We start from the raw sequence: 24,806 nt of genomic DNA on the forward strand, positions 1-24,806 counted from the left end.
CCTGGGTCCTTCTCATTACCCAGCTATGTGGCAGCTCCCAGGACATAACTCAGGACCCACAGAATGTGGCTTGTTGTGAGAAGACCATGATCATCAACCAATTTCAGTTGCCAGGATACAACTGCTGCTGCTTGGTGTCTTGTCCTCATTTGACTTCTGCGAGTTCAACAGCAATGAAGACCAAAAGGAATACTACTTCAATCTTCAGCTTCATGGAGGGTTTTCTAGAATTGAGTGTTAAGACATGAAAAGCTTTATTTGTAATATCTAAGATACAGAACAACCAAAGCATGCAGGTATGAATATGTAAGCGCAATGTGTTCCATCCCTGCAGTGAAATAGTATACACCGACACACTACTGTGTGGGCATATTTGAAAACATGATGTTCAGTGAAAGATGTCAGACACAAAAGGTCCCTTACTGTGTGATCCCTTTGATAGGAAATGTCCAGAACAGGTAAATCTACAAAGACAGGGCTAGTGATTGGCAGGGACTGGGGAAAAGAAGGTGACTTCCCATGGCAGTGGAATCCCTTTTTGGGGAGGTCGAGAGTTCTCTGTAACCAGACAGAAGGGACAGTTACATGGCATGCCTGGTGTACTAAATGCCTTGAATTGTTCTTTATTTTTGTTTGAGATTTATTTATTCAGGGTCATGTGGAAAAGCTGTCATGAAGAGCTAAATTGCCTACTTGCTGTGATCACCAAGGCCCAAGAAAGAGCCCCAGATGTCACCAGGAATGTGACAGAAGAGCAGAAGCTCAGGCTGGAACAGTTCATGCAGAACCTGAATAGAACAGTCCCCTTTCCAGAAAAAACAGTGAATGATTGCCTCGACCTTCCCCAGAATTTGTCTGAGATGTAATGGGTCCAAGTGCTGAGGCCAGAAGTGGAGAGTTCTATGTGTACAGGTATCTATGCTAGAGAGAGTACCAATAACACGACTACATGGATGCCATGGCTGAGAAGCAAAGACTACTAGATGCAGTTTCAGGCGAGCATGGAAGAGGATATCATCGCTGCCACGGAGCAGATAACAAAGCATTGGACAAAGCTCCAGAAGTTAAAAGAGTAAGAAATTATTGGCAAAGAAGATGAAAATTTAGCAGAAAAAATCTAAAAGAATGAGCTAGTCGGGCCCAGAAGCTGCAGTCTAGTTGTGTGAGGAGGCTTCTGGAACAAAAGATGAGAAAGAAGAAGATGAGCCAAGCTTCATCATGGGATGATGACAATGTAGCTATCTTGGACGGCTTATTCCTGACTAGAGTTCAGAAAACCCAAGTGAGCAGGGATAGGAGGCCTTCCTCTCAGCCTCTCTCCTGAAGACTCACGGGTTGGGGAGCACTGGAAGCACTGCTCTGCCCCCAGCCTTCATGGGCTTACAGCCTCTGGGACGAGAACTATCTCTGGGATACTCAGGCACTACCTCACAGAGTTGATCTATATTCCTGTAGAAAGGAGAAAGCACCTAACTTGTTGCTGGCAAGTTTTTCACATGTGAACAGCAATGACATTGAGGCTGATATGCATGAAGGGAGCACTTATTTGGTAAAGAATAGAAAACCTTAAAAAATTAAATGCCAGCACATGAGACACAACTGCAAGAGATGAGCCAGAAGGAGCCAGGAACTGCATGCATCCAGCTCTCCTATGTGGGTGGCAGGGGCCCGAGGACTTTGACCAGTTTCCACTGCTTTCCTGGATGTATTGGCAGGGAGACGGGTCAGGAGCATGAAAAGAGGATTCAACCCTGCACTTAAATGGGATCCTGGTTTAACTTGCTGTGCCACCTAATAGGTTTAAAAACTTGGGATTCTGGCTTTTGTGTGCCCAGAAATGAGATTGACTTCAACAGAGACAGCTTGCTTTATTGAAGCAAAGAGGTGATGAAGGTTTCTGAAGAGACGATGTATAGCGTGCATGTAGGGCCAAGCTTTTATCTGGTCTGGTTGCTGAGGGGCTCTCCAGAAGCATTGGAGGCCTTTGGCATATCTAGTTTTGCCAGGCATTTTCTGGGTGGGCAGAGAGAGAGAGAGACTGAAAGTAGATTTCCCGTGAAGGGGACTAGGGAAGGGTGACATTCTTGTGAGCCTTATTGTCCTTTATCCCAGACCCTCAAGGTAAAAAAGGGAAGAGGAACATTGATTCTATCTGGCTACTTACTGCTGAGAAGAGCCATGGGGTTTTTCCTCTAGCACCTCTCCTGGAATTCTCTTTGGGTTTTGAGAGAAGGTGGTGGACTAGCATCATGGTCTTAACCTGATCTTGAGAGATGGCTTTGATGTGATTCTGTAAGAAACTTTGGAACAAATTAAATAGGCATGGTGTGAATAGCAGGGCTATAGGGATGACTGTGACAGACCTGGTAAGAGGAGCTAACCATGCCCACTTCCCATGGGAGACAGCAGAAAAGCATCCTGCCCAAAAGAGATACAAGTGTTAAGAAAGTTTTCACCACAAGTGCAGCCAGTATGGGTTGGTGAAGATTAGAGCCAGGACTACGCAGACACTAGCAAGAGGTGACAATGCATTACAAAATGGAGTACAAACAGAAAGTTAAAAAGGGTATCTGTGTGGGTGTGAGGTTTCATACATCACTCCAGAGTCAGCAACCTGTGATGAGATCAGAGGTAGACTGGTGGAGTCTAGTACCGATGACTCTCCTGTTTTTGGTCGAAGTTTGGGATATAAAGTGAGAGTGAAGAAGTCAGTCTGGTCTGGAGTGAAGCAGATGAACACTCTTCAGAGCTAGAGATTGATGATGACCTGTTGTCAGAGGTAATCAAATGAGCTTTGGAGTGATGTCATCTAGAGATCTTCCCGGAGGACTGGGAGGAAGGTGTAGAGTTGGCTAAAGGTGTTCACCTGCAGTCCTGGAAGTCACATCATAAAGGAAGTGTGACCCTTTTCAGGGAAGGCACTCTGTTGATTCTGATTTTCTAGCTGGCCTGGGAACAGAGCTGTCCTGAATAGGTCAGTATAGAATAAGCAGGATCTCTAAAAGGAAATTGTCAGTTTTGCATGTAATGTTACTAACCTCAGGCTGCCTTCCCTGATGGCAGTGGTTACTTTGAAGGCTGGGCAGAGAGAAGGGCTTTGTCAGCTTAGGGAGGGCCAACAGGGTCTGCAGCAATCCCGGATTCCTTCAATCCTAGGGGCAGTTCCGTTTTCAGTGGCCCAGCTCCTGGTAGAGCCAAAAGGCCTCTTTAGATGCTGGTTTTTGTTTGGACTGCCTACTGTCCAAATCCTGGGCTTTCCACATTGACTGGCCCTTGTTGGGTCTCCTTGATGGGAGATCACTGTGTAAAGCAGTTATTAATTGGCCTGCCACCTAACCCTACATTGATCCTGCTGTCTAGATCACCCCTCTTCCTCTTGGTCTCTATTAAGCAGACCACAGAAGTGTTATGGGCTGTTAACCAAAATTTAACGTTTCAGGTTCTTGCCATTTACTTAGAGATGAATTCCAAGCACTGGCTCAAGCAAGACATGCAGCGTGGTGAGGTTTAGGATGTATCCGTAAAGTGAGAAGAATACACAGGAACATGAGGTCTTTATAAAGGGGGAGTGGGCCAGAAAGGGTAAATAGAGATTTCCGTATCAGTTGTTTCCAGGGGTCAGACCAGAGTCTGCAAGTGAGAGGGCATGCAGGCGAGAGAGTGCAAGCGAGAGGGCAGAAAAGAGAAACATGGAACATGGGGCCGGCAGGAGAGGGCTGGGCACATGCTCACCAGGGCTCTTCTTCACTTCCAATAGGGGAGTGGTTACATAGTCTGGTTGACAAGTGGGTGGCTATAGGGGAGAGTACATGAGGGGTAAGGGGTGTGGCTTGTGAGCCTAATCTTTTCTCCCTGCCCACTCCCATATAATTTCCCTCTCAGAGATTCATGAGCCTTAATCTTATGGGGATGCTAAAGAGCATAGACTCATCATATCTTCTGTATCTACTCCTGTTGATCATGGATGCAGGCCCTGCCTATCCTGGGAGTGGAAATCTCTTCTAAAGAGTTCATTTCATGATCTCAGACACTGCCAATGGCTGCGTCTCCCACATTATCATCATTACTCTCAGAAAGCTAAAAGAAAGCAAGTAGCAACTAGAGTGCACTTTAAGATGGAAATAATACATTTCATAGACTCCCAGATAGTATGTGGAGATAGGCTCCTTATGCAGACTATAAAACCATTTAGCCTGAGCATAGGGATTTTTTAAATAGAAAATTTTATATAGAAAATATAAATTTCAAAAATACAACTTTTCGATTACAGCGGTTCTTCCCCATAACCATCCTCTCACTCACAAACCATCCCATCTACTACTCCCTCTCCCATCCCATTCTTCATTAAGATTCTTTTTAAATTTACTTTATATACAGGAGATCAACTCTATACTGAATAAAGGTTTCAACAGTTTGCAGACACATAGTATAAAGTGTTGTTTGAAGACTAGTTTTACCATTAATCCTCATAGTGCAACCCATTAAAGATAGAGGTTCTACATGGGGAGTAAGTGCACAGTGACTCCTGTTGTTGATTTTTTTTTATCTTTTATTTAATGAATATAAATTTCCAAAGTTTCGTTGTTTCTTACTGCAGTATAGTATTCTAAAGAGTACATATCCCATAATTTCTTTATCCAGTCTACCGTTGATGGGCATTTAGGTTGGTTCCAGGTCTTAGCTATTGTGAATTGAGCTGCAATAAACATTAGGGTGCAGACCGCTTGTTTGTTTGCCAATTTAAATTCCTTTGGGTAAATTCCAAGGAGTGGGATGGCTGCGTTGTATGGTAGGATTATCTTCAGGTTTCTGAGGAATCTCCAAACTGACTTCCATAGTGGCTTAACCAGTTTGCATTCCCACCAACAGTGGGTTAGTGTCCCTTTTTCCCCACATCCTCGCCAGCATCTGTTGTTGGTAGATTTCAGTATGTGAGCCATTCTAGCTGGGGTGAGGTGAAACCTCATTGTGGTTTTGATTTGCATTTCCCTGATTGCTAATGACCTTGAACATTTTTTCATGTGTCTGTTGGCCATTTGGATTTCCTCTTTTGAAAAATGTCTATTGAGGTCCTTGGCCCATCTCTTAAGTGGGTTGTTGGTTTTGTTTTTGTGGAGTTTCTTGATCTCTTTGTAGATTCTGGTTATTAACCCTTTATCTGTTGCATAGTTTGCAAATAGTTTTTCCCATTCTGTCGGTTGTCTCTTCACTCTCCTGACTGTTTCTTTTGCAGTACAGAAACTTCTCAATCTGAAGTAATCCGAATAGTTGATTTTGGCTTTGACTGCCTGTGCCTCCCGGGTCTTTTCCAGAAATTCTTTGCCTGTGCCAATATCTTGAAGGGTTTCTCCAATGTTCTCTAATAACTTAATGGTGTCAGGACGTAGATTTAGGTCTTTAATCCATGCTGAGTGGATTTTTGTATAAGGTGAAAGGTAAGGGTCTTGCTTCATGATTCTGCATGTGGAAATCCAGTTTTCCCAGCACCATTTATTGAATAGACTGTCCTTGCTCCAGGAATTAGTTTTAGATCCTTGATCAACTATAAGTTGGCTATAGATGTTTGGATTGATTTCTGGTGTTTCAATTCTGTTCCATTGGTCTATCCATCTGTTTCTGTACCAGTACCATGCTGTTTTGATTACAACTGCCCTGTAGTATGTCCTGAAATCTGGTATTGTGATGCCTCTGGCTTTGTTTTTGTTGTACAAGATTGCTTTAGCATTTCGAGGTCTCCAGTGTCTGCATATGAATTTCAGCACCATTTCTTCCAGATCCGAGAAGAAGGTCTTTGGTATCTTGATTGGTACTGCATTGAATCTATAAATTGCTTTTGGGAGAATGGACATTTTGATGATGTTGACTCTTCCAATCCATGAGCATGGAAGATTTTTCCATTTCTTGGTATCCTCTTCTATTTCTTTCTTTAAGGTTTTGTAATTTTCATCGTAGAGATCTTTAACGTCCTTGGTTAAGTTTATTCCAAGGTATTTGATTGTTTTTGTAGCTATTGTGAATGGGATTGATCTTAGAAGTCCTTCCTCAGCCATGGCATTGTCTGTGTATACAAAGGCTGTTGATTTTTGTGCATTGATTTTATACCCTGCTACTTTGCCAAACTCTTCTATGAGTTCCAATAGTCTCTTAGTAGAGTTCTTTGGGTCCCCTAAATAAAGAATCATGTCATCTGCAAAGAGGGATAGTTTGAGTTCTTCCTTCCCAATTTGTATCCCTTTAATTTCTTTTTCTTGCCTAATAGCTCTGGCTAGAAATTCCAGTACTATATTGAATAGCAGTGGTGAGAGTGGACATCCCTGTCTGGTACCAGATCTCAGTGGAAATGCTTCCAACTTTTCCCCATTCAATAGGATGTTGGCTGTGGGTTTTTCATAGATTGCTTTGATTGTATTGAGGAATGTTCCTTCCAAACCCAGTTTGCTTAGAGTTTTCATCATGAACGGGTGTTGCATTTTATCAAATGTTTTCTCTGCATCTATTGAGATAATCATATGGTTTTTTTTCTGCAGTCTGTTAATGTGGTGTATCACATTGATTGTCTTGTGCACATTAAACCATCCCTGCATACCAGGGATAAATCCCACTTGGTCTGGGTGGATGATCTTTCTGATGTGTTGTTGCATTCTATTGGCCAGAATTTTATTGAGGAGTTTTGCATCTATGTTCATCAGGGATATTGGTCTGTAATTCTCTTTCAGTGCTGCATCTTTTTTCCGGCTTAGGAATTAAGGTGATGCTGGCTTCATAGAAAGAATTTGGGAGGACTCCCTCTTTTTCGAGTGTTCTGAATAGCTTGAGAAGAATTGGAGTTAGTTCTTCTTTAAATGTCTGGTAGAATTCAGCAGTGAATCCGTCTGGTCCTGGGCTTTTCTTTGTTGGGAGGGCCTTTATTACTGTTTCAATTTCTGTCTCAGAAATGGGTCTGTTTAGGTTTTCGATGTCCTCATGGTTCAATGTAGGTAGGTTGCATGTGTCCAGGAATCTATCCATTTCTGATAGGTTTCCGTGTTTGCTGGCATACAAGTCCTTGTAGTAATTTCTGATGATTCTTTTTATTTCTGTGGTGTCTTTTGTTACGTTTCCTTTTTCATCTCTGATTTTATTGATTTGGGTCTTTTCTCTTCTTTTTTTTAGTTAGTTGGGCCAGTGGGGTGTCAATTTTGTGTATTTTTTCAAAAAACCAGCGCCTCGTTTGGCTGATTTTTTGTAATGTTTTTCTTGATTCAATCCTGTTGATTTCTTCTCTGATTTTAATTATTTCTCTTCTCCTACTAGATTTGGGTCTGGTTTGCTGTAGGTTTTCTAGATCCTTGAGGTGAATTGAAAGCTCATCTATTTGGTGCCTTTCCAAATTCTTGATGTAGGCACCTATTGATATAAACTTTCCTCTTAACACTGCTTTTGCTGCGTCTCATAAGTTTTGGTATGTTGTGCTGTTATCCTCATTTACTTCCAGAAAGTTTTTGATTTCTCTTTTGATTTCTTGAATGACCCATTGTTCATTCAGGAGCATGTTGTTCAATCTCCATGTGTTTGCGTATGCTCTAGGGATTCCTGAGTTGCTAATTTCCAACTTCATTCCTTTATGGTTTGAGAAACTGCATGGTATGATTCTAATTCTTTTGAATTTGCTGAGACTTGCTTTATGGCCTAGTATGTGGTCAATCCTAGAGAAGGTTCCATGTACTGCTGAGAAGAATGTAAAATCTTTAGCTGTAGGATTGAAAGTTCTGTATATATCTGTTAGATCCATGTGGGCTATAGTGTCGTTTAAATCTATTGTATCCTTGTTGATCTTCTGTCCTATTGATCTGTCTATTTCTGAGAGTGGAGTATTGAAGTCCCCCAGTACTATTGTATTGGGGTCTAAGTCTCCCTTTAAGTCCATTAATAAATCTTTTAGATAAACTGGTGCCCTGTAGTTAGGTGCATATACATTGATAATTGTTATATCTTCTTGTTGTATTGATCCCTTAATCATTATATAGTGCCCCTCTTTGTCTCTCTTAACAGTTTTTGTGGTAAAGTTTATGTTGTCCGATATTAAGGTGGCTACGCCCGCTCTTTTTTCATTTCTGTTGGCATGGTATATCTTTTTCCAGCCTTTCACTTTCAGTCTGTATGGATCTTAGTTGGAAAGATGTGTTTCTTGTAAGCAGCAAATAGATGGGTTTTGTTCCTTAACCCAATCAGCCAATCGGTGTCTTTTAACTGGACAGTTCAGGCCATTCACGTTCAATGTGACTAATGATAAGTGGTAACTTTGCCCTGCCATTTGCCAAAGATAAGTTCTAATATATGCTTTGAATTCCCTGTGATCTTTTGCTGTGAGGTTTCCTTCCTTGGTTTCCTTCCTTTACCTTCTTTCATATTGATGACCGTGTTTCTGTGTTTCTGTGTGTAACACATCTTTAAGCATCTTTTGCAGGGCTGGACGAGTGGCAACAAATTCTTTCAATTTCTGTTTGCTATGAAAAGTCTTTATTTCACCTTCATTCACAAATGAGTGATTTGCAGGATATAATATTCTGGGCTGGCAGTTGTTCTCTCTTAGTACCTGGGCTATATCTCGCCATTCCCTCCTAGCTTGTAGAGTTTCTGATGAGAAGTCAGCTGTGAGTCTGATTGGAGATCCTCTGAGAGTAATCTGACGTTTCTCTCTTGCACATTTTAGGATCTTTTCTTTATGTTTCACTGTGGAGAGTTTAATTACAACGTGTCCTGGTGAGGATCTCTTTTGGTCGTGTTTATTAGGGGTTCTGTGAGCTTCCTGTACTAGGATGTCTCTGTCCTTCTCCAAACCTGGGAAATTTTCTGTTAATATCTCACTAAAAAGGCCTTCTAATCCTTTCTCCCTCTCCATGCCTTCAGGAACTCCTAGAACCCAAATGTTGGGTTTTTTAATAGTATCCTGAAGATTCCTGACAATATGTTTTAGGTTTCTAATTTCCTCTTCTTTTCTTTGGTCTGACTGTCTCCTTTCCTGTGCTCTGTCTTCTAAGTCCGATATTCTCTCTTCTGCTTCACCCATTCTGTTTGTACGGCTCTCTATTGTGTTTTTCATTTGCTCTATTGAATTCTTCACTACAGTCACTATCACAGTTTCCTGTTGTACTAGTTGTTTCGTTTCATTTTGATTCCTCCTTAATATTTCATTTTCACGAGAGAGATTTTCTATCTTCTCCATTAAGGATTTCTGTAGTTCAAGAATTTGTTTTTGAGAACTTCTTAATGTTCTTATCAATTTTTTGAGATCTGCTTCTTGCATTTGTTCTATCTCATCATCTTCTTTTTTTTTTAATTTATTTTTTTTGCCTTTGTATAGCTTTATTATTATTATTATTATTTAATCTTTTATTTAATGAATATAAATTTCCAAAGTACGACTCATGTGTTACAATGGCTTCCCCCCCCATACCGTCCCTCCCACCCACAACCCTCCCCTTTCCCACTCCCTCTCCCCTTCCATTCACATCAAGATTCATTTTCGATTATCTTAATATACAGAAGATCAGCTTAGTATACCTTAAGTAAGGATTTCAACAGTTTGCTCCCACACAGAAACATAAAGTGAAAAATAATAGATGATTTTTTTTTAAATGATGATGAAATCAGATCAGACCTATTGTCATGTTTAATCCCAGTGAGAGTCAAGTTGGGAATTGATAATTTCTTTCTTTTTTTTTTTTTTTTTTTTTTTTTTTTTACAGAAGATCAGTTTAGTGTACATTAAGTAAAGATTTCAGTCGTTTGCACCCCCATAGAAACACAAAGTGAAATATACTGTTTGAGTACTCGTTTTAGCATTAAGCCTCAGTGTACAGCACGTTAAGGACAGAGATCCTACATGAGGAGTAAGTGCACAGTGACTCCTGTTGTTGACTTTACCAATTGACACTCCTGTTTATGGCATCAGTAATCTCCCTATGCACCAGTTATGAGTTTCCAAGGCTATGGAAGCCCCTTGAGTTCTCCGACTCTTATCTTGTTTAGACACGGTCATAGTCAAAGTGGAGGTTCTCTCCTCCCTTCAGAGAAAGGCACCTCCTCTTTGAAGACCTGTTCTTTCCACTGGGATCTCACTCACAGAGATCTTTTTGCCAGAGTGTCTTGGCTTTCCATGCCTGAAATACTCTCATGGGCTTTTCAGCCAGATCCGAAAGCCTTTAGGGCTGATTCTGAGGCCAGAGTGCTATTTAGGACATCCGCCATTCTATGAGTCTGCTGAGTATCTCACTTCCCATGTTGGATCACTCTCCCCTTTATTTATTCTATTGGTTGGTGTTAGCAGATACTAGACTTGTTTATGTGCTCCCTTTGACTCTTAGTCCTTTCATTATGATCAATTGTGAACTGAAATTGATCACTTGGAGTAGTGAGATGGCATTGGCACATGCCACCTTGATGGGATTGAATTGGAATCCCCTGGTATGTTTCCAACTCTACCAATTGGGGCAAGTCAGCCCGAGCATGCCCCAAATTATACATCTCTTCCCTCTCTTATTCCCACTCTTATGTTTAACAGGGATCACATTTCAGTTAATTTTCAACACTTAAGAATAACTGTGTGATAATTACAGAATTAAACCAGTCATATTAAGTAGAACAGACAAAAAAAAAATACTATGAGGGATAATGTATTAAGTTGTCCATTAGCAGTCAGGGCTATGCTGATCAAGTCACCATTTCTCATAGTGTCCATTTCACTTCAGGAGGTTTCCTTTTTGGTGTTCAGTCAGTTGTCACCGATCAGGGAGAACATATGGTATTTGTCCCTTTGGGACTGGCTTACTTCACTCAGCATGATGTGTTCCAGATTCCTCCATTTTGTTGCAAATGACTGGATTTCGTTGTTTCTTACTGCGGTATAGTACTCTAAAGAATACATATCCCATAATTTCTTTATCCAGTCTACCGTTGATGGGCATTTAGGTTGGTTCCAGGTCTTGGCTATTGTGAATTGTGCTGCAATAAACATTAGGGTGCAGACCGCTTTTTTGTTTATCAATTTAAACTCCTTTGGGTAAATTCCAAGGAGTGGGATGGCTGGGTCGAACGGTAGGGTTATATTCAGGTTTCTGAGGAATCTCCAGACTGATTTCCATAGTGGCTTGACCAGTTTGCATTCCCACCAACAGTGGGTTAGTGTCCCTTTTTCCCCACATCCTCGCCAGCATCTGTTGTTGGTAGATTTCTGTATGTGAGCCATTCTAACCGGGGTGAGGTGAAACCTCATTGTGCTTTTGATTTGCATTTCCCTGATTGCTAGTGACCTTGAACATTTTTTCATGTGCCTGTTGGCCATTTGGATTTCCTCTTTTGAAAAATGTCTATTGAGGTCCTTGGCCCATCTCTTAAGTGGGTTGTTGGTTTTGTTTTTGTGGAGTTTCTTGATCTCTTTGTAGATTCTGGTTATTAACCCTTTATCTGTTGCATAGTTTGCAAATAGTTTTTCCCATTCTGTCGGTTGTCTCTTCACTCTCCTGACTGTTTCTTTTGCAGTACAGAAACTTCTCAATTTGATGCAATCCCAATAGTTGATTTTGGCTTTGACTGTCTGTGCCTCCCGGATCTTTTCCAGAAATTCTTTGCCTGTGCCAATATCTTGAAGGGTTTCTCCAATGTTCTCTAATAACTTAATGGTGTCAGGACGTAGATTTAGGTCTTTAATCCACGTTGAGTGGATTTTTGTGTAAGGTGTAAGGTAGGGGTCTTGCTTCATGCTTCTGCACGTGGAAATCCAGTTTTCCCAGCACCATTTATTGAATAGACTGTCCTTGCTCCAGGAATTAGTTTTAGATCCTTGATCAACTATAAGTTGGCTGTAGATGTTTGGGTTGATTTCTGGTGTTTCAATTCTGTTCCATTGGTCTATCCATCTGTTTCTGTACCAGTACCATGCTGTTTTGATTACAACTGCCCTGTAGTATGTCCTGAAGTCTGGTATTGTGATGCCTCCGGCTTTGTTTTTGTTGTACAAGATTGCTTTAGCTATTCGAGGTCTCTTGTGCCTCCATATGAATTTCAGCATCATTTTTTCTAGATCTGCGAAGAATGTCTTTGGTATCTTGATTGGGATTGCATTGAATCTATAAATTGCTTTTGGGAGAATGGACATTTTGATGATGTTGATTCTTCCAATCCATGAGCATGGAAGATTTTTCCATTTTTTGGTATCCTCTTCTATTTCTTTCTTTAAGGTTTTGTAGTTTTCATCGTAGAGATCTTTAACGTCCTTGGTTAAGTTTATTCCAAGGTATCTGATTGTTTTTGTAGCTATTGTGAATGGGATTGATCTTAGCAGCTCTTTCTCAGTCATGGCATTGCTTGTGTATACAAAGGCTGTTGATTTTTGTTCATTGATTTTATATCCTGCCACTTTGCCAAACTCCTCTATGAGTTCCAATAGTCTCTTAGTAGAGTTCTTTCGATCCTCTAAGTACAGAATCATATCGTCTGCAAAGAGGGATAGTTTGACTTCTTCCTTCTTGATTTGTATTCCTGTGATTTCTTTTTCTTGTCTGATGGCTCTGGCTAAAACTTCCAGAACTATGTTAAATAGCAGTGGTGAGAGTGGGCATCCCTGCCTGGTGCCAGATTTCAGTGGAAATGCTTCCAACTTTTCCCCATTCAATAGGATGCTGGCTGTGGGTTTTTTATAAATTGCTTTGATTATATTGAGGAATGTTCCTTCTATACCCAATTTGCTTAGAGTTTTCATCATGAAAGGGTGTTGAATTTTATCAAATGCTTTCTCTGCATCAATTGAGATAATCATATGGTTTTTCTTCTGCAGTCTGTTAATGTGGTGAATCACATTGATTGATTTGCGTATGTTGAACCATCCCTGCATACCAGGGATGAATCCCACTTGGTCTGGGTGGATGATTTTCCTGATGTGGTGTTGTATTCTATTGGCCAGAATTTTATTGAGGATTTTTGCGTCTATGTTCATCAGGGATATTGGTCTGTAATTCTCTTTCAGTGCTGCATCTTTCTCTGGCTTAGGGATTAAGGTGATGCTGGCTTCATAGAAAGAATTTGGGAGGATTCCCTCTTTTTCAATTGTTCTGAATAGTTTGAGAAGAATTGGAGTTAGTTCTTCTTTAAATGTCTGGTAGAATTCAGCAGTGAATCCATCTGGTCCTGGGCTTTTCTTTGTTGGGAGGGCCTTTATTACTGTTTCAATTTCTGTTTCAGTTATGGGTCTATTTAGGTTTTCGATGTCTTCATGGTTCAATTTTGGTAGATTGCATGTGTCCAGGAATCTATCCATTTCTGATAGGTTTTCCTGTTTGCTGGCATACAGGTCCTTGTAGTAATTTCTGATGATTCTTTTTATTTCTGTGGTGTCTGTTGTTACGTTTCCTTTTTCATCTCTGATTTTATTGATTTGGGTCTTTTCTCTTCTTTTTTTAGTTAGTTGGGCCAATGGGGTGTCAATTTTGTTTATTTTTTCAAAAAACCAGCTTCTCGCTTGGCTGATTTTTTGTAATGTTTTTTTGGATTCAATCCTGTTAATTTCTTCTCTGGTTTTAATTATTTCTCTTCTCCTACTAGATTTGGGTTTGGTTTGCTGCAGTTTTTCTAGGTCCTTGAGGTGCGCTGAAAGCTCATTTATTTGGTACCTTTCCAATTTCTTGGTATAGGCACCTATTGCTATAAATTTGCCTCTCAATACTGCTTTTGCTGTATCCCATAAGTTTTGATATGTTGTGTTGTTGTCTTCATTTACTTCCAGAAAGTTTTTGATTTCTCTTTTGATTTCTTGAATGACCCAGTGTTCATTCAGGAGCATGTTGTTCAATCTCCATGTGTTTGCATACTTTCTGGGGTTTCCTGAGTTGCTAATTTCCAACTTCATCCCGCTGTGGTCTGAGAAGCTGCATGGTATGATTCTAATTCTTTTAAATTTGCTGAGACTTGCTTTATGGCCTAGTATGTGGTCAATCCTAGAGAAGGTTCCATGCGCTGCTGAGAAGAATGTGAAGTCTGTAGATGTAGGGTTGAAAGTTCTGTAGATATCTGTTAGATCCATTTGGGCAATAGTGTCAATTAAATCTGCTGTTTCCTTGTTGATCTTCTGTCCGGATGATCTGTCTATTTCTGAGAGTGGAGTATTGAAGTCCCCCAGTACTATTGTATTGGAATCTAAATCTCCCTTTAAGTCCCTTAACATATCTTTTAAATAGACCGGTGCCCTGTAATTAGGTGCATATACATTTATAATAGTTACATCTTCCTGTTGAATTGAACCCTTAATCATTATATAGTGTCCCTCTTTGTCTCTCTTAACAGTTTTTGTATTAAAGTTTATTTTGTCTGATATTAATATGGCTACACCTGCTTTTTTTTGGTTTCTGTTGGCATGGAATATCTTTTTCCAACCTTTCACTTTCAGTCTGCATGCCTCTTTGTTAGAGAGATGTGTTTCTTGTAGGCAACAAATAGTTGGGTTGTGTTCTGTGAGCCAGTCAGCTAAACGGTGTCTTTTAACTGAAGAATTCAGACCATTAATGTTCAATGTGACTATTGATACGTAGTGACTTTGCCCTGCCATTTTCCCGGAAATATTTTCTAGTATATGCTTTGAGCTTCCCATGCTCTTTTACTGGTAGGTGTTCTTCCTTTCCCTTCTTTCATATTGATGACCGTGTTTCTGTGTTTCTGAGTGTAGCACATCTTTAAGTATCTTTTGCAGGGCCGGACGAGTGGCCACAAAGTCTTTCAATTTCTGTTTGCTATGAAAGGTCTTTATTTCACCTTCATTCACAAATGAGAGCTTGGCAGGATATAATATTCTGGGCTGGCAATTTTTCTCTCTTAGCACCTGTGCTATGTCTCGCCATTCCCTCCTAGCTTGTAGGGTTTCTGATGAGAAGTCAGCTGTGAGTCTGATTGGAGATCCTCTGAGAGTAATCTGACGTTTCTCTCTTGCACATTTTAGGATCTTTTCTTTATGTTTCACTGTGGTAAGTTTAATTACCACGTGTCGTGGTGAGGATCTCTTTTGGTCATGTTTATTGGGGGTTCTATGAGCTTCCTGTACTAGGATATCTCTGTCCTTCTCCAAACCTGGAAAGTTCTCTGCTAGTATCTCACTAAAAAGGCCTTCCAATCCTTTCTCTCTCTCCATGCCTTCAGGAACTCCTAGAACTCGAATGTTGGTTTTTTTAATAGTATCCTGTAGATTCCCAACAATATTTTTTAGGTTTCTAATTTCCTCTTCTTTTCTTTGGTTTGACTGTATGTTTTCCTGTGCTCTATCTTCTAAGTCCGATATTCTCTCTTCTGCTTCACCCATTCTGTTTTTAAGGCTTTCTAATGTGTTTGTCATTTGATCTATTGAGCTCTTCATTTCATTTTGATTTCTCTTCACTATAACACTTTCCTGTTCTACTAGTTTCTGAGTTTCATTTTGACTCTTCCTTAAAATTTCGTTTTCATGAGAGAGATTTTCAATCTTGTCCATTAAGGATTTCTGTAGTTCAAGGATTTGCTTTTGAAAACTTCTAAATGTTCTTATCATAAATTTTTTGAAATCCGTATCTTGCATTTCTTCTATCTCATCATCTTCATACTCTTGGCTTGGGGTGTTTTGCTTATTTGGAGGCATCATAGTGTCATCGTTGATCTTGCTCCCTCTATTTCTGTGTTTGTTACTCGGCATAGTTAATTCTTCTTGCGTCACTGTGCGTTTTTTTTTCTTTCTTTTTTTTTTTTTTATACTGTGTCCGTGTTAAGTGGACTGCCTGCTGTTGGAGGAGCCTTGGAGGCTTGAGATGGGTGCGGCCTGAGAGCTCTGCCTGGTTCTTCCAGGTTAAGGGTGTGCAAAGGTGACACCCTCAGGTTATGCGTGGTAAATCTCTCTCTTTTTATTTATTTATTTATTTTATTTATTCAGGGGGTAAGTAACACCGCAGGGCACGGCTGTGCAGAATTGATGGTATTTAGCTTCCAGTCTTTGGCTCCTCTGGACTCCCACTGGGTTGCCTAGGCTACTGAATTGTAGTGACTCAGTTCCTTAGCTCTCCCCCATTGATATGTAAATCCAGAGAGCAGGCCTGCTCTTTGTCTCTTGGGAATTCTAGCCTTGCAGCCTTGTAACCTTTGCAAGGTTAGGGGGAAGAGAAACCCCCGAAGCTTTTTTTTTTTCCTTCTTTCCGGTAGTGAGTTTGCTGCACTTTCCGGCCCCCCTCTAGATTCTGACCCCCATTTCCCCACCAATGTCTTGGGTTATTGAGCTCACCTCCCCTTCCAGCGCCGATGTGTGGACTCGGAGCCCTGAGCGTCCCAAGTCTCCCCGCTGTTGTCTGTGTGGCATGCACTCCCCTTGGAGCACTGGGGCTTCTGCGGCTCAGTCCCGCGACTTGGCTTCCGCGCGGTGGGCGACCTTGTTCTCCCAGTAGGTCCTCCGATACACGATTCCCGTGCAATTTTTTCCTGGTTCTTTTTTCTGTGGCTACCGTAACTCCCCTTTTATTAAACTAAATTTTCCCGGACTATCGGTGCGCGCCCTCACTATTCCGCCATCTTGGCTCCGATACATGGTCATTTTTATAGAGGGAATTGTGTGTTGGTCTGTTGTGAGGAAGTTTGCATCCAGGGCTGTAGTTCTCGGAGTGACTTTAACTCTGGAAAAGTGAAAACACTTTCATTAATTTTAGAGGCTGAATCATTGAAAATGGTACCTAAGCTATTTTCAGAGATGCCTTATTTTCACAGTCAAGGGAGGGTCGTGAACATTTTAAAAATTACCCATGTGCTAAAAAAAATCTGTATTATCAGGTTTTATTGTTTTACTTATTTATTGCTCTTCAAAAAGAAAGGATTTAATAACCAGTATTGAATAGAGATTCCAAAATGGCAGAACAGGGAGGGAGCTTGTTGCTCTAGGATAGGGGAGGGTTGTAAAAATAAAAGTGGAGAGAGTGCAATCTCAGGGAACAGCTATGGAGAAAACTGTGGTGGAAATAGCATGTAGTGGATCTTTATGGGGGTTATAGACCTGAAGCAGGAAAATAGACACAACACAAGACACCAACAGCCAAGAGCCTCAGCACCATCTTTTTGGATAGTGAGGTGTGACTGGACTGCGGCAGTCCGAGCTACTAGCAATAAAGTTGTGGGGAGAGCCTGTGTGAGTCTGGCTTAGAGCCATTTGGGGGACAGTATACCTGCCAACCTGACTACCCAGCAGAAGTACCCTGCAACTAACTGAGAGAGGGGAGACACCATTTTGAGATGTAGGTAACGGTTACAGCAGCTTGTGTTCACAAGTCCACGGACCAGCCCAGAGGAGACATCTGAGGCTGGCTAGAAGGATTGATGCGGACTGGGTGCCCACTTAGGATTGTGGGCTGCTCCAGCCTCCCAGCATGTCACAAGCTCTGGGGCTCTGGCAGCCTGGGCAGAACGCTGATAGGCAGCTGGCTGTGGGAGTGTCTTCACCTCTCCATGGATGGGATAGACTAACAAAGCGGAGTGGATCCAATGACTGGGAGCCTTTTGTGCTGGGACAGTGGAAACAGTGTGTTTGTATGGGAGGGTGTAGGGTGTGGCTAAGTTTCTGGGCAGTAGCTGTATGTGGCTCCATATGCTTAGGGCTCCCTGATTGCCTTTGATGGGTCATTCCTGTGGGATCTGTGCTCAATATGAGGACTGCACAGATCATTTGGATCTTGTGGCAGCATGGATGACTATTGTACCCACTGGGCCTAGAGCCTGGGTCTTGGAATAGAGGAGCTGAGTATGAGACTATGCCAACAGAGCTGATTAAACTTCCCCCCTGATTAAAGAAAAAGATTTGACATGCCCAATATGGATGTCATTTTGGATGCTCCCTTTACCCTGGAGCACTGAACAGAGCTTCCTGGCCACACCCAGCATACTCCCCTGGGCATGCACTGAAAAAGCACACAGAGGCGTAGTCCAAAGATAAAAGCCATCAGAAGGAGGAAAAAAACTCAACAAGTATTTCCACAAATGCCTGAACATAAATGCAGCAATTCAAGAAACAGGAATTAGGAAGACAACATGATACCCCAAGGAAACACTAGCACTTCAGTACTAGAATGAAGATGAAGAGATTAAATGCCAGAAATGGAATTTAAAAGTCAAAGGATTACTCAGATGTAATCAGAAGCAAATCCCAGAATTATATAAATCCATATATGATGTGAATGAAAATTTTCTCATGAAACAGAGATATTAAAGAAAAAGTGAAGTACTGGCAAAGAAGAATTCAATAAGGCATTAAAAATGGCATTAACAATAGGTTCTTAAAAATTTTACATAAGACCAAAAGGAGAAATTAGAAAAATTAAAGTTGGAGGTTTATGGGATGCTCTGAAATAGCCCAACATACAAGTCTTTGGAGTTTTGGAAGGCATGAAAAGAGAATGAATTAGAAGGCATTTTTAGTGAAATAAATACAGAAAACTTCCCAAATTAGGAGAAAGAAATGTCCAGGTAAAGGGAGCACATAGACTCCTAATAGAAATAATCAGAAAGATCTTCAGCATGACGTGTTGTAGTGAACTTTCCAAGTAAAACATAAAGAAAAGATTCTAAAATTTGCAAGCGAGAAATACCATATTAGTTTGATGATCTCCAGTTAAACTCACAAAACTCACAGCTGACTTATCAGAAAATCTTCAGTCCAGGAGAGCATGGCAAGATATAATCAAGTCTTAAGAGAAAAAAAAAAAGTCAACCTAGAGTACTGTACCCTGAAAAGGTCTTACTTATGAATGAAGGTGAAATAATAAAGACTTCCATGACAGAAATTGGAAAAATTTGTCACCACCTGCCCAGCCTTAAAAAAAAAATGCTTGGAGATTTGCTACACTCAGAAACACAGAAACATGGTCACCACTGTGAAAGAATGTGAAGGCAAAATATTTCCCAGTTAAAGCCCAAGGAAAATCCAAGTTAAACAGTAGGAATACGCAAAATGGAGGACAAAATTGATACTTACCAATAGTTAACACTGCATTTAAAAGGCGTCAAGTCTCCAGTTATAAGCTGCTGCTGAGGTATAACAGGCAAAGCTGCTACCTGCAGTGCCAGCATTCTATATGGGCACTAGTTCAAGTCCTGGTGGCTCCACTTCCAAGCCAACTATCTGCTATAGCCTGGAAAAGCAGTAGAAGACTGTCCAAGCCTTTCGGCCCCTGCACCCACTTGGGAGACCCAGAAGAAGCTCCTGGCTCTTGGGTTTGGATCGGCACAGCTTTGCCTGTTGCAGCCATTTGGGATGGACCAGCAGATGGAAGACCTGTCTGTCTGTATGTCTGTCTCTCTCTGCCTGTACCTCTCTGTAACTCTTTCAAATAATAAATAAAATATTTGTATAGACCGGCTGAATGGTTAAAAAATAACATTCGTCTGTTTGCTGCCTCCAAAGAAGACATCACACCAACAAAGATACAACAGACTGAAAGAAAGGAAAAGATACTTCATGCTAACAGAAATCAAAAAAGAGCTGGTGTAGCCATCCTAGTATCAGACAAAGTAGGCTTTGACATAAAAGAGAGACAAAGAAGGGCACTATGAAATGACTGGTGGATCAATTCAACAGGAGATGTGACTATAATAAATGTAATATGCACCCAACTGCAGGGAAAGTGGATTTTACAAGGAAATATTAATGGATTTAAAGAGGCATAGACTGTAATACAGTAGTAATGGGGGACTTATAGTACCCCATTTTCAGCAAAGGACAGAGAAATCAGACAGAAAAATCAGAAATGAAATAGTAGAGTTTAATGACACTACAAACCAAATGGACCTAATGGCTATCTTCAGAACTTCTCATCCTACAATTGCAGAATACAGAGTCTCACCAGTACAAGGAAGTTTCTCTAGGACAGATCATATTCTAGGCCATAAAGCAAGTCTCAGCAAATTAAAAAAAAATCAAAGTCTTACCATGCATCTTCTCTGACCAAAACGGAATCAAGCTGGAAGTCAGCAACTTAAGAATTTCTAGACCATATGCAAAAATATGGAGACTGAACAACATGTTCCTGAATGAACACTGAAGAAATCAAAAGAGAAATCAAAAAAATTTCTGGAAACAAAAGACAACAGTACAACATATCAGAAATTATGGGTATAACTAAAGTAGTGTTAAGAGGAGGAAAGTTTGTAGCAATTGGTGCCTACATCATGAAAGTGGAAAGGCACCAATAAATGAGCTATCAGTGTATCTCAAGGACTAGAAAAACAACAGCAAAGCAAATCCAAAATTATGAGAAAAGAAATAAGAAATTTTAAAAATAGAAACCCAAACCTACAAAAGATAGCAAAATAAAGATCTGTTTTACTGAAAACATAAAAATTGATACACCATTGACCCACCAGAAAAAGAGAAGACCCAAATCAATAACATTAGAAAAGAAAAAGGAAATATAACAGATTACCACAGAAATAAAAAACATTAATCAGGAATCACTACAAAGAGCTTCATGCCAACAAATTGGGAAACCTAGAAAGTTGGAGTCCTGCACCAGCCAGTCCAGGGGTTCCCAAAGGTGTGATAGGGTCAGCACAGGAAGAAATGAGAGACAAATGGACAGCAAGGCTGATGGCATGGCTCTGGCGCTTGAGCACCAGGCTTTATTTTTATATCATAAGTCACATAATGATTTTCCTTACAGTAACAAGTCTGTTACCCATTCTCATGTAGTAACAATTTCTTTGATTTTCAAGGGCATATTCAGAGCATGGGTTACTATCAGACAGATGCAAGATAATGGGCTGCGCATATGAGCCAAGGCCTCGAGTGCTGTCAAGTTATGCAGAAATTGGCTACACAGCTAGAATATTACCTTCCTAATCTAATCTTTACTGAAGTACTAGTGTTCAAAGCAGGCCCTTTTTAAAATGTATCCCTTCTTTTGCAGTTCTTTCCGTAACTCTTTATTTATTGTGCTTTTCTAAAGGTTCACTTAGATCTATTCCTCAGTTTTGACATCCTAACCATACTGGTATTTGTAGCACGTATTGAATTAAAGCTTTAATAACATTTACCTTTATTTTAGTGGGAAGTATACACCAGGAGCCTATTGCCTTTTAATTCTTTTCCACAAACAACTCAACTTTGCATAAAGCATCAACCCCTTCTCCTATACCAACATTCTTCTTGATTAAAATTTTACAAAGCAATGGACATTTTGGGGATTACGAGACCAAGCGCTCTTCCCTAACATTAGAAATACAGCTATCATTAGCAGGACCACCAGGAAGTTCTAGCTTCTTATACAGAGTGCAATTCCCAACAAACCTAAAACCACCAAGAGGACCTTAGCTGTTGTTCTCATGCCTTGCTGAGACAGACCTTCTGCTGTGACCTTGTCAGCTAGCTGAAAGTGCCTTGGCCTTGCCACTAGAAGAAATGGATAGATTCCTGGACATGCACAACCTAACAAAATTGATTCATGAAGATACACAAAACCTAAACAGACCAGTAACCAAGACAAAAATCCAATCAATAATAAATACCCTCCCAACAAAGAAAAGCTCAGAATAGGTTGGCTTCACTGCTGAATTCCACCAAACATTTAAAGTGGAACTAACTAGAATTCTTTTCAAGCTATACAAAACAATTGAAAGGGAGCGAATCTTCCCAAACATTCAGCCTACATCATTTTAATTCCAGTACCTGCAGAAGATAAAGAGAACTACATACCAGTTTCCCTGATGAACACATATGCAAAAATCCTCAACAAAATAATAGCCAGTTGAATCCAGCAACACATCATAAATACCATTCACACAGACCAAGTGGGATTTATCCCCAGAATGCATGGATGGTTCCACATTCACAAATCAATCAACATGATACAACACATTAACAAACTTAGAACAAAAAAAAAAATCTCAGTAGATGTCGAGAAAGCACCTTAAGCAAGTTGTTTATAGAGGGAACACTCCTCAACACAAGCAAGGCAATTTATGACAAACCCTGGGCCAGCGATTTTATTGAATGGGGAAAAGTTGGAAGCAACACTGAGATCTGGAACCAGACAAGGGCACCCACTCTCTCTGTTGCTGTTCAATATAGGCCTAGAAGTTTTAGCCAGAACTTTTAGGAAGGAAAAATACATGAAAGAGATACAAATTGGGAATGAGGAAGTCAAATTATCCTTATTTACAGACATGATTCAATAAATAAGGAATTCAAAAGACTGCACTAAGAGACTATTGAAAGGCAAAAAACTATTTGGTAAAGTAGCAGGACATACAATGAAATAGCCTTTGTGTACACAGATAATGCCATGGCTGAGAAAGAACTTCTCAGATCAAAACCATTCACAATGGATTCACAATAAATTAAACACCTTGGAATAAGTTTAAACAAGGACATCAAAGATATCTACAATGAAAAATACAAAATATTAAAGAAATAAATAGAAAAAGACACAAAAAATGGAAACTACCATGTTCATGGATTGGAAGAATGAACATCATTAAAATATCCATACTACCAAAAGCCATTTACAGATTCAGTGTGTCCCTGTTAGTGTTTTCAGCCATGACCAAGAACGACAACCAAGACCACGCTGAGCCTCAATAAGTTCCATTAGGGCAAAGAACTTCCAGGAGCAGCATCAGAGGGAGAGGAGCTCAGAGTGCATGTGTAGAGCTGGAGTTTTATAGGGAACTTGTGTCAAGGGAGTTCAGAGTTAGGTGGGAGGAGAGTTGAAGTGGCCAAACAAAACAAGGTGGGATTCGGGCTGGAGCATCTGGAGAGGATACTAGATACCGTGAGATGGTGTTCCTGACACAAGGAGTCATCAGGGCTGCCTCATTTATAGCTGTGGCAGTAATAGGGACCTGGAAGCACAGGATCTCTGACTTGTAACTGGGAGCAGTTGCGGGAATGGTGAAGCTCAGAAAGTCTCTCAGGCCTGATTTGTAGCTAGGACAGATTATGAGAATGGTGAAGCTCTCTAGGAGTGTGGCACCAATGTTTTTATTTTCTTGATGCCAGGAAAGAGTATGGGAGATATCTTGGACCTGTGTGGATTTAGGACTCTCATAATCCCAGTCAAGATAACAAGGGCATTCTTTTCAGATACAGAAAAAATACGATGCTGAATTCATTTGGAAACACAAGAAATCTCAAAAAACAAAGCTGGAGGCATCACATTCCCAGATTTCAAAACATAATAAAGAGCATTTATAATCACAACAGCCTAGTACTGGCATAAAAACAGATGAATAAAACAATTGAATAGAATAGAAACTCCAGAAATCAATTCACACATCTACAACCAACTTATCTTTGACAGAGGAGCTAAAATCTATCCCTGGAGTGAGAACAATGTCTCACACAATTGATGTTGGAAAAACTGGATCTCCACATGCTGAAGTATGAAGTAAGACCCCTACCTTCCACCTTACACAAAAATACACTCAAAATGGTTCAAAGACCTAAATCTATGACATAGTACTGTGAAATTATTAGATAACCTTGGGGAAACCCTGAAAGACCCTGGGATGGGTGAAGTTTTCTTGGGAATGACCCCAGAAGCACAGAAATACAAAGACAAATTGATAAATGGAATTGCTCAAGTTGAGAAGCTTCTGCACTGCAAAAGAAACATCCAGCAAAGTGAAGAGGCAACTGACAGAATGGGAGAAGATATTTACAAACTATGCAGCTGATAAAGGATTAATATCCAGAATATATAGAGAAATCAATAAACTGTACAACAGTAAAACAGTCTAGTTAAGAAATGGGCAAAGAACTTGAATGTACACTTCTCAATAGGGAAAATCCAGGGGCCAGCACTGTGTGTTAACAGGTAAAGAAGCATCCTGCAGTGCTGGAATCCTATATGGGTGCCGGTTCAAGACCCACTTCTGATCCAGCTCTCTGCTATGGCCTGGGATAGCAGTAGAAGATGGTTGGTCCAAATCCTTGGGCCGCCTTAGGAGACCCAGTGGAATCACCTGGATCCTGACTTTGGATTGCCAAAGCTCTGGATATTGGGGCCATTTAGGGGGTGAACCAGCAGCTGGGAGGTCTCTGTGTCTCTATGCCTGTGCTTCTCTGTAACTCTGCCTTTCAAATAAATAAATCTTGAAAGAAGAAGAAATCCAAATAGCCAACACACAGAAGAAAAAGTGCTCAGGATCAGTGGCCATTAGCAAAATGCAAATCAAAACCACAATGGTGCTTCAACTCACCCGTTACAAAGGCTTTCATTCAAAAATCAACAAATAACAAATGTTGATTAAGGATGTGGGGGGAAAAAAGTTGCCCTAATCCACTACTGCTGGGAATATAAAACTGTACAGCCACAGTGGAAGACAGTTTGGAGAATGTTCAATGCAGGTCAGTTCACAGTAGCTAAGATATGGCATCAAGCCAGATGTCTGTCAGCTGAAGACTGGAAAAAGAATTAATGCTATATGTACACTGTAGGATACTACACAGTGGAAAAATAAAAATGAAATCCTGTTGTTTGCAACAAAATGGATAGAACTGGAAACCATTATACTTAGTAAAATAAGCCAGTCCCAAAAAGATAAGTACCTTATGTTTTTCCTGATCTGTGGTAACAAATAGAATACCTGAAAGTAATATATAGAGGTGAAATTGACACTCTCAGTTGCAATGACTTTCAATAGCTCTTGTCTTCACTGTTAAGGAACAGTTTTTTTCATACTATTTGTTAATCTTATGTGAATAAAGTTAATTGAAAATAGATCTTAGTAAAAAATAAGAATGGGACTAGGAGAAGGAGGAGGAAGAAGAGCAGGAGTATGGGTGT

General features: G+C 40.4%; 1 protein-coding gene and 1 pseudogene across 1 annotated transcript in view; both read left to right on the forward strand.

The window, feature by feature from the left end:
* The first annotated feature begins 381 nt into the window (after nucleotides 1-381).
* LOC149119175 (PRKR-interacting protein 1 pseudogene) lies at nucleotides 382-1,227 on the forward strand (annotated as a pseudogene).
* A 1,121-nt stretch (nucleotides 1,228-2,348) lies between these two features.
* The window catches only part of LOC149119176 (RNA-binding motif protein, X chromosome-like), a 30,752-nt gene continuing 8,294 nt past the window's right edge, over nucleotides 2,349-24,806 (forward strand). The window contains exons 1-2 of the mRNA XM_089325293.1: nucleotides 2,349-2,366; nucleotides 3,440-3,500. Of these exons, the coding sequence (XP_089181419.1) occupies nucleotides 2,349-2,366; nucleotides 3,440-3,500 (79 nt within the window). The remainder of the gene's footprint in view (nucleotides 2,367-3,439; nucleotides 3,501-24,806) is intronic.

This window comes from Oryctolagus cuniculus, chromosome Y (genome assembly GCF_051225735.1).
Source record: "Oryctolagus cuniculus isolate XC-2025 breed Fujian yellow rabbit chromosome Y, ASM5122573v1, whole genome shotgun sequence".
Classification (NCBI taxonomy): Eukaryota; Metazoa; Chordata; class Mammalia; order Lagomorpha; family Leporidae; genus Oryctolagus; species Oryctolagus cuniculus.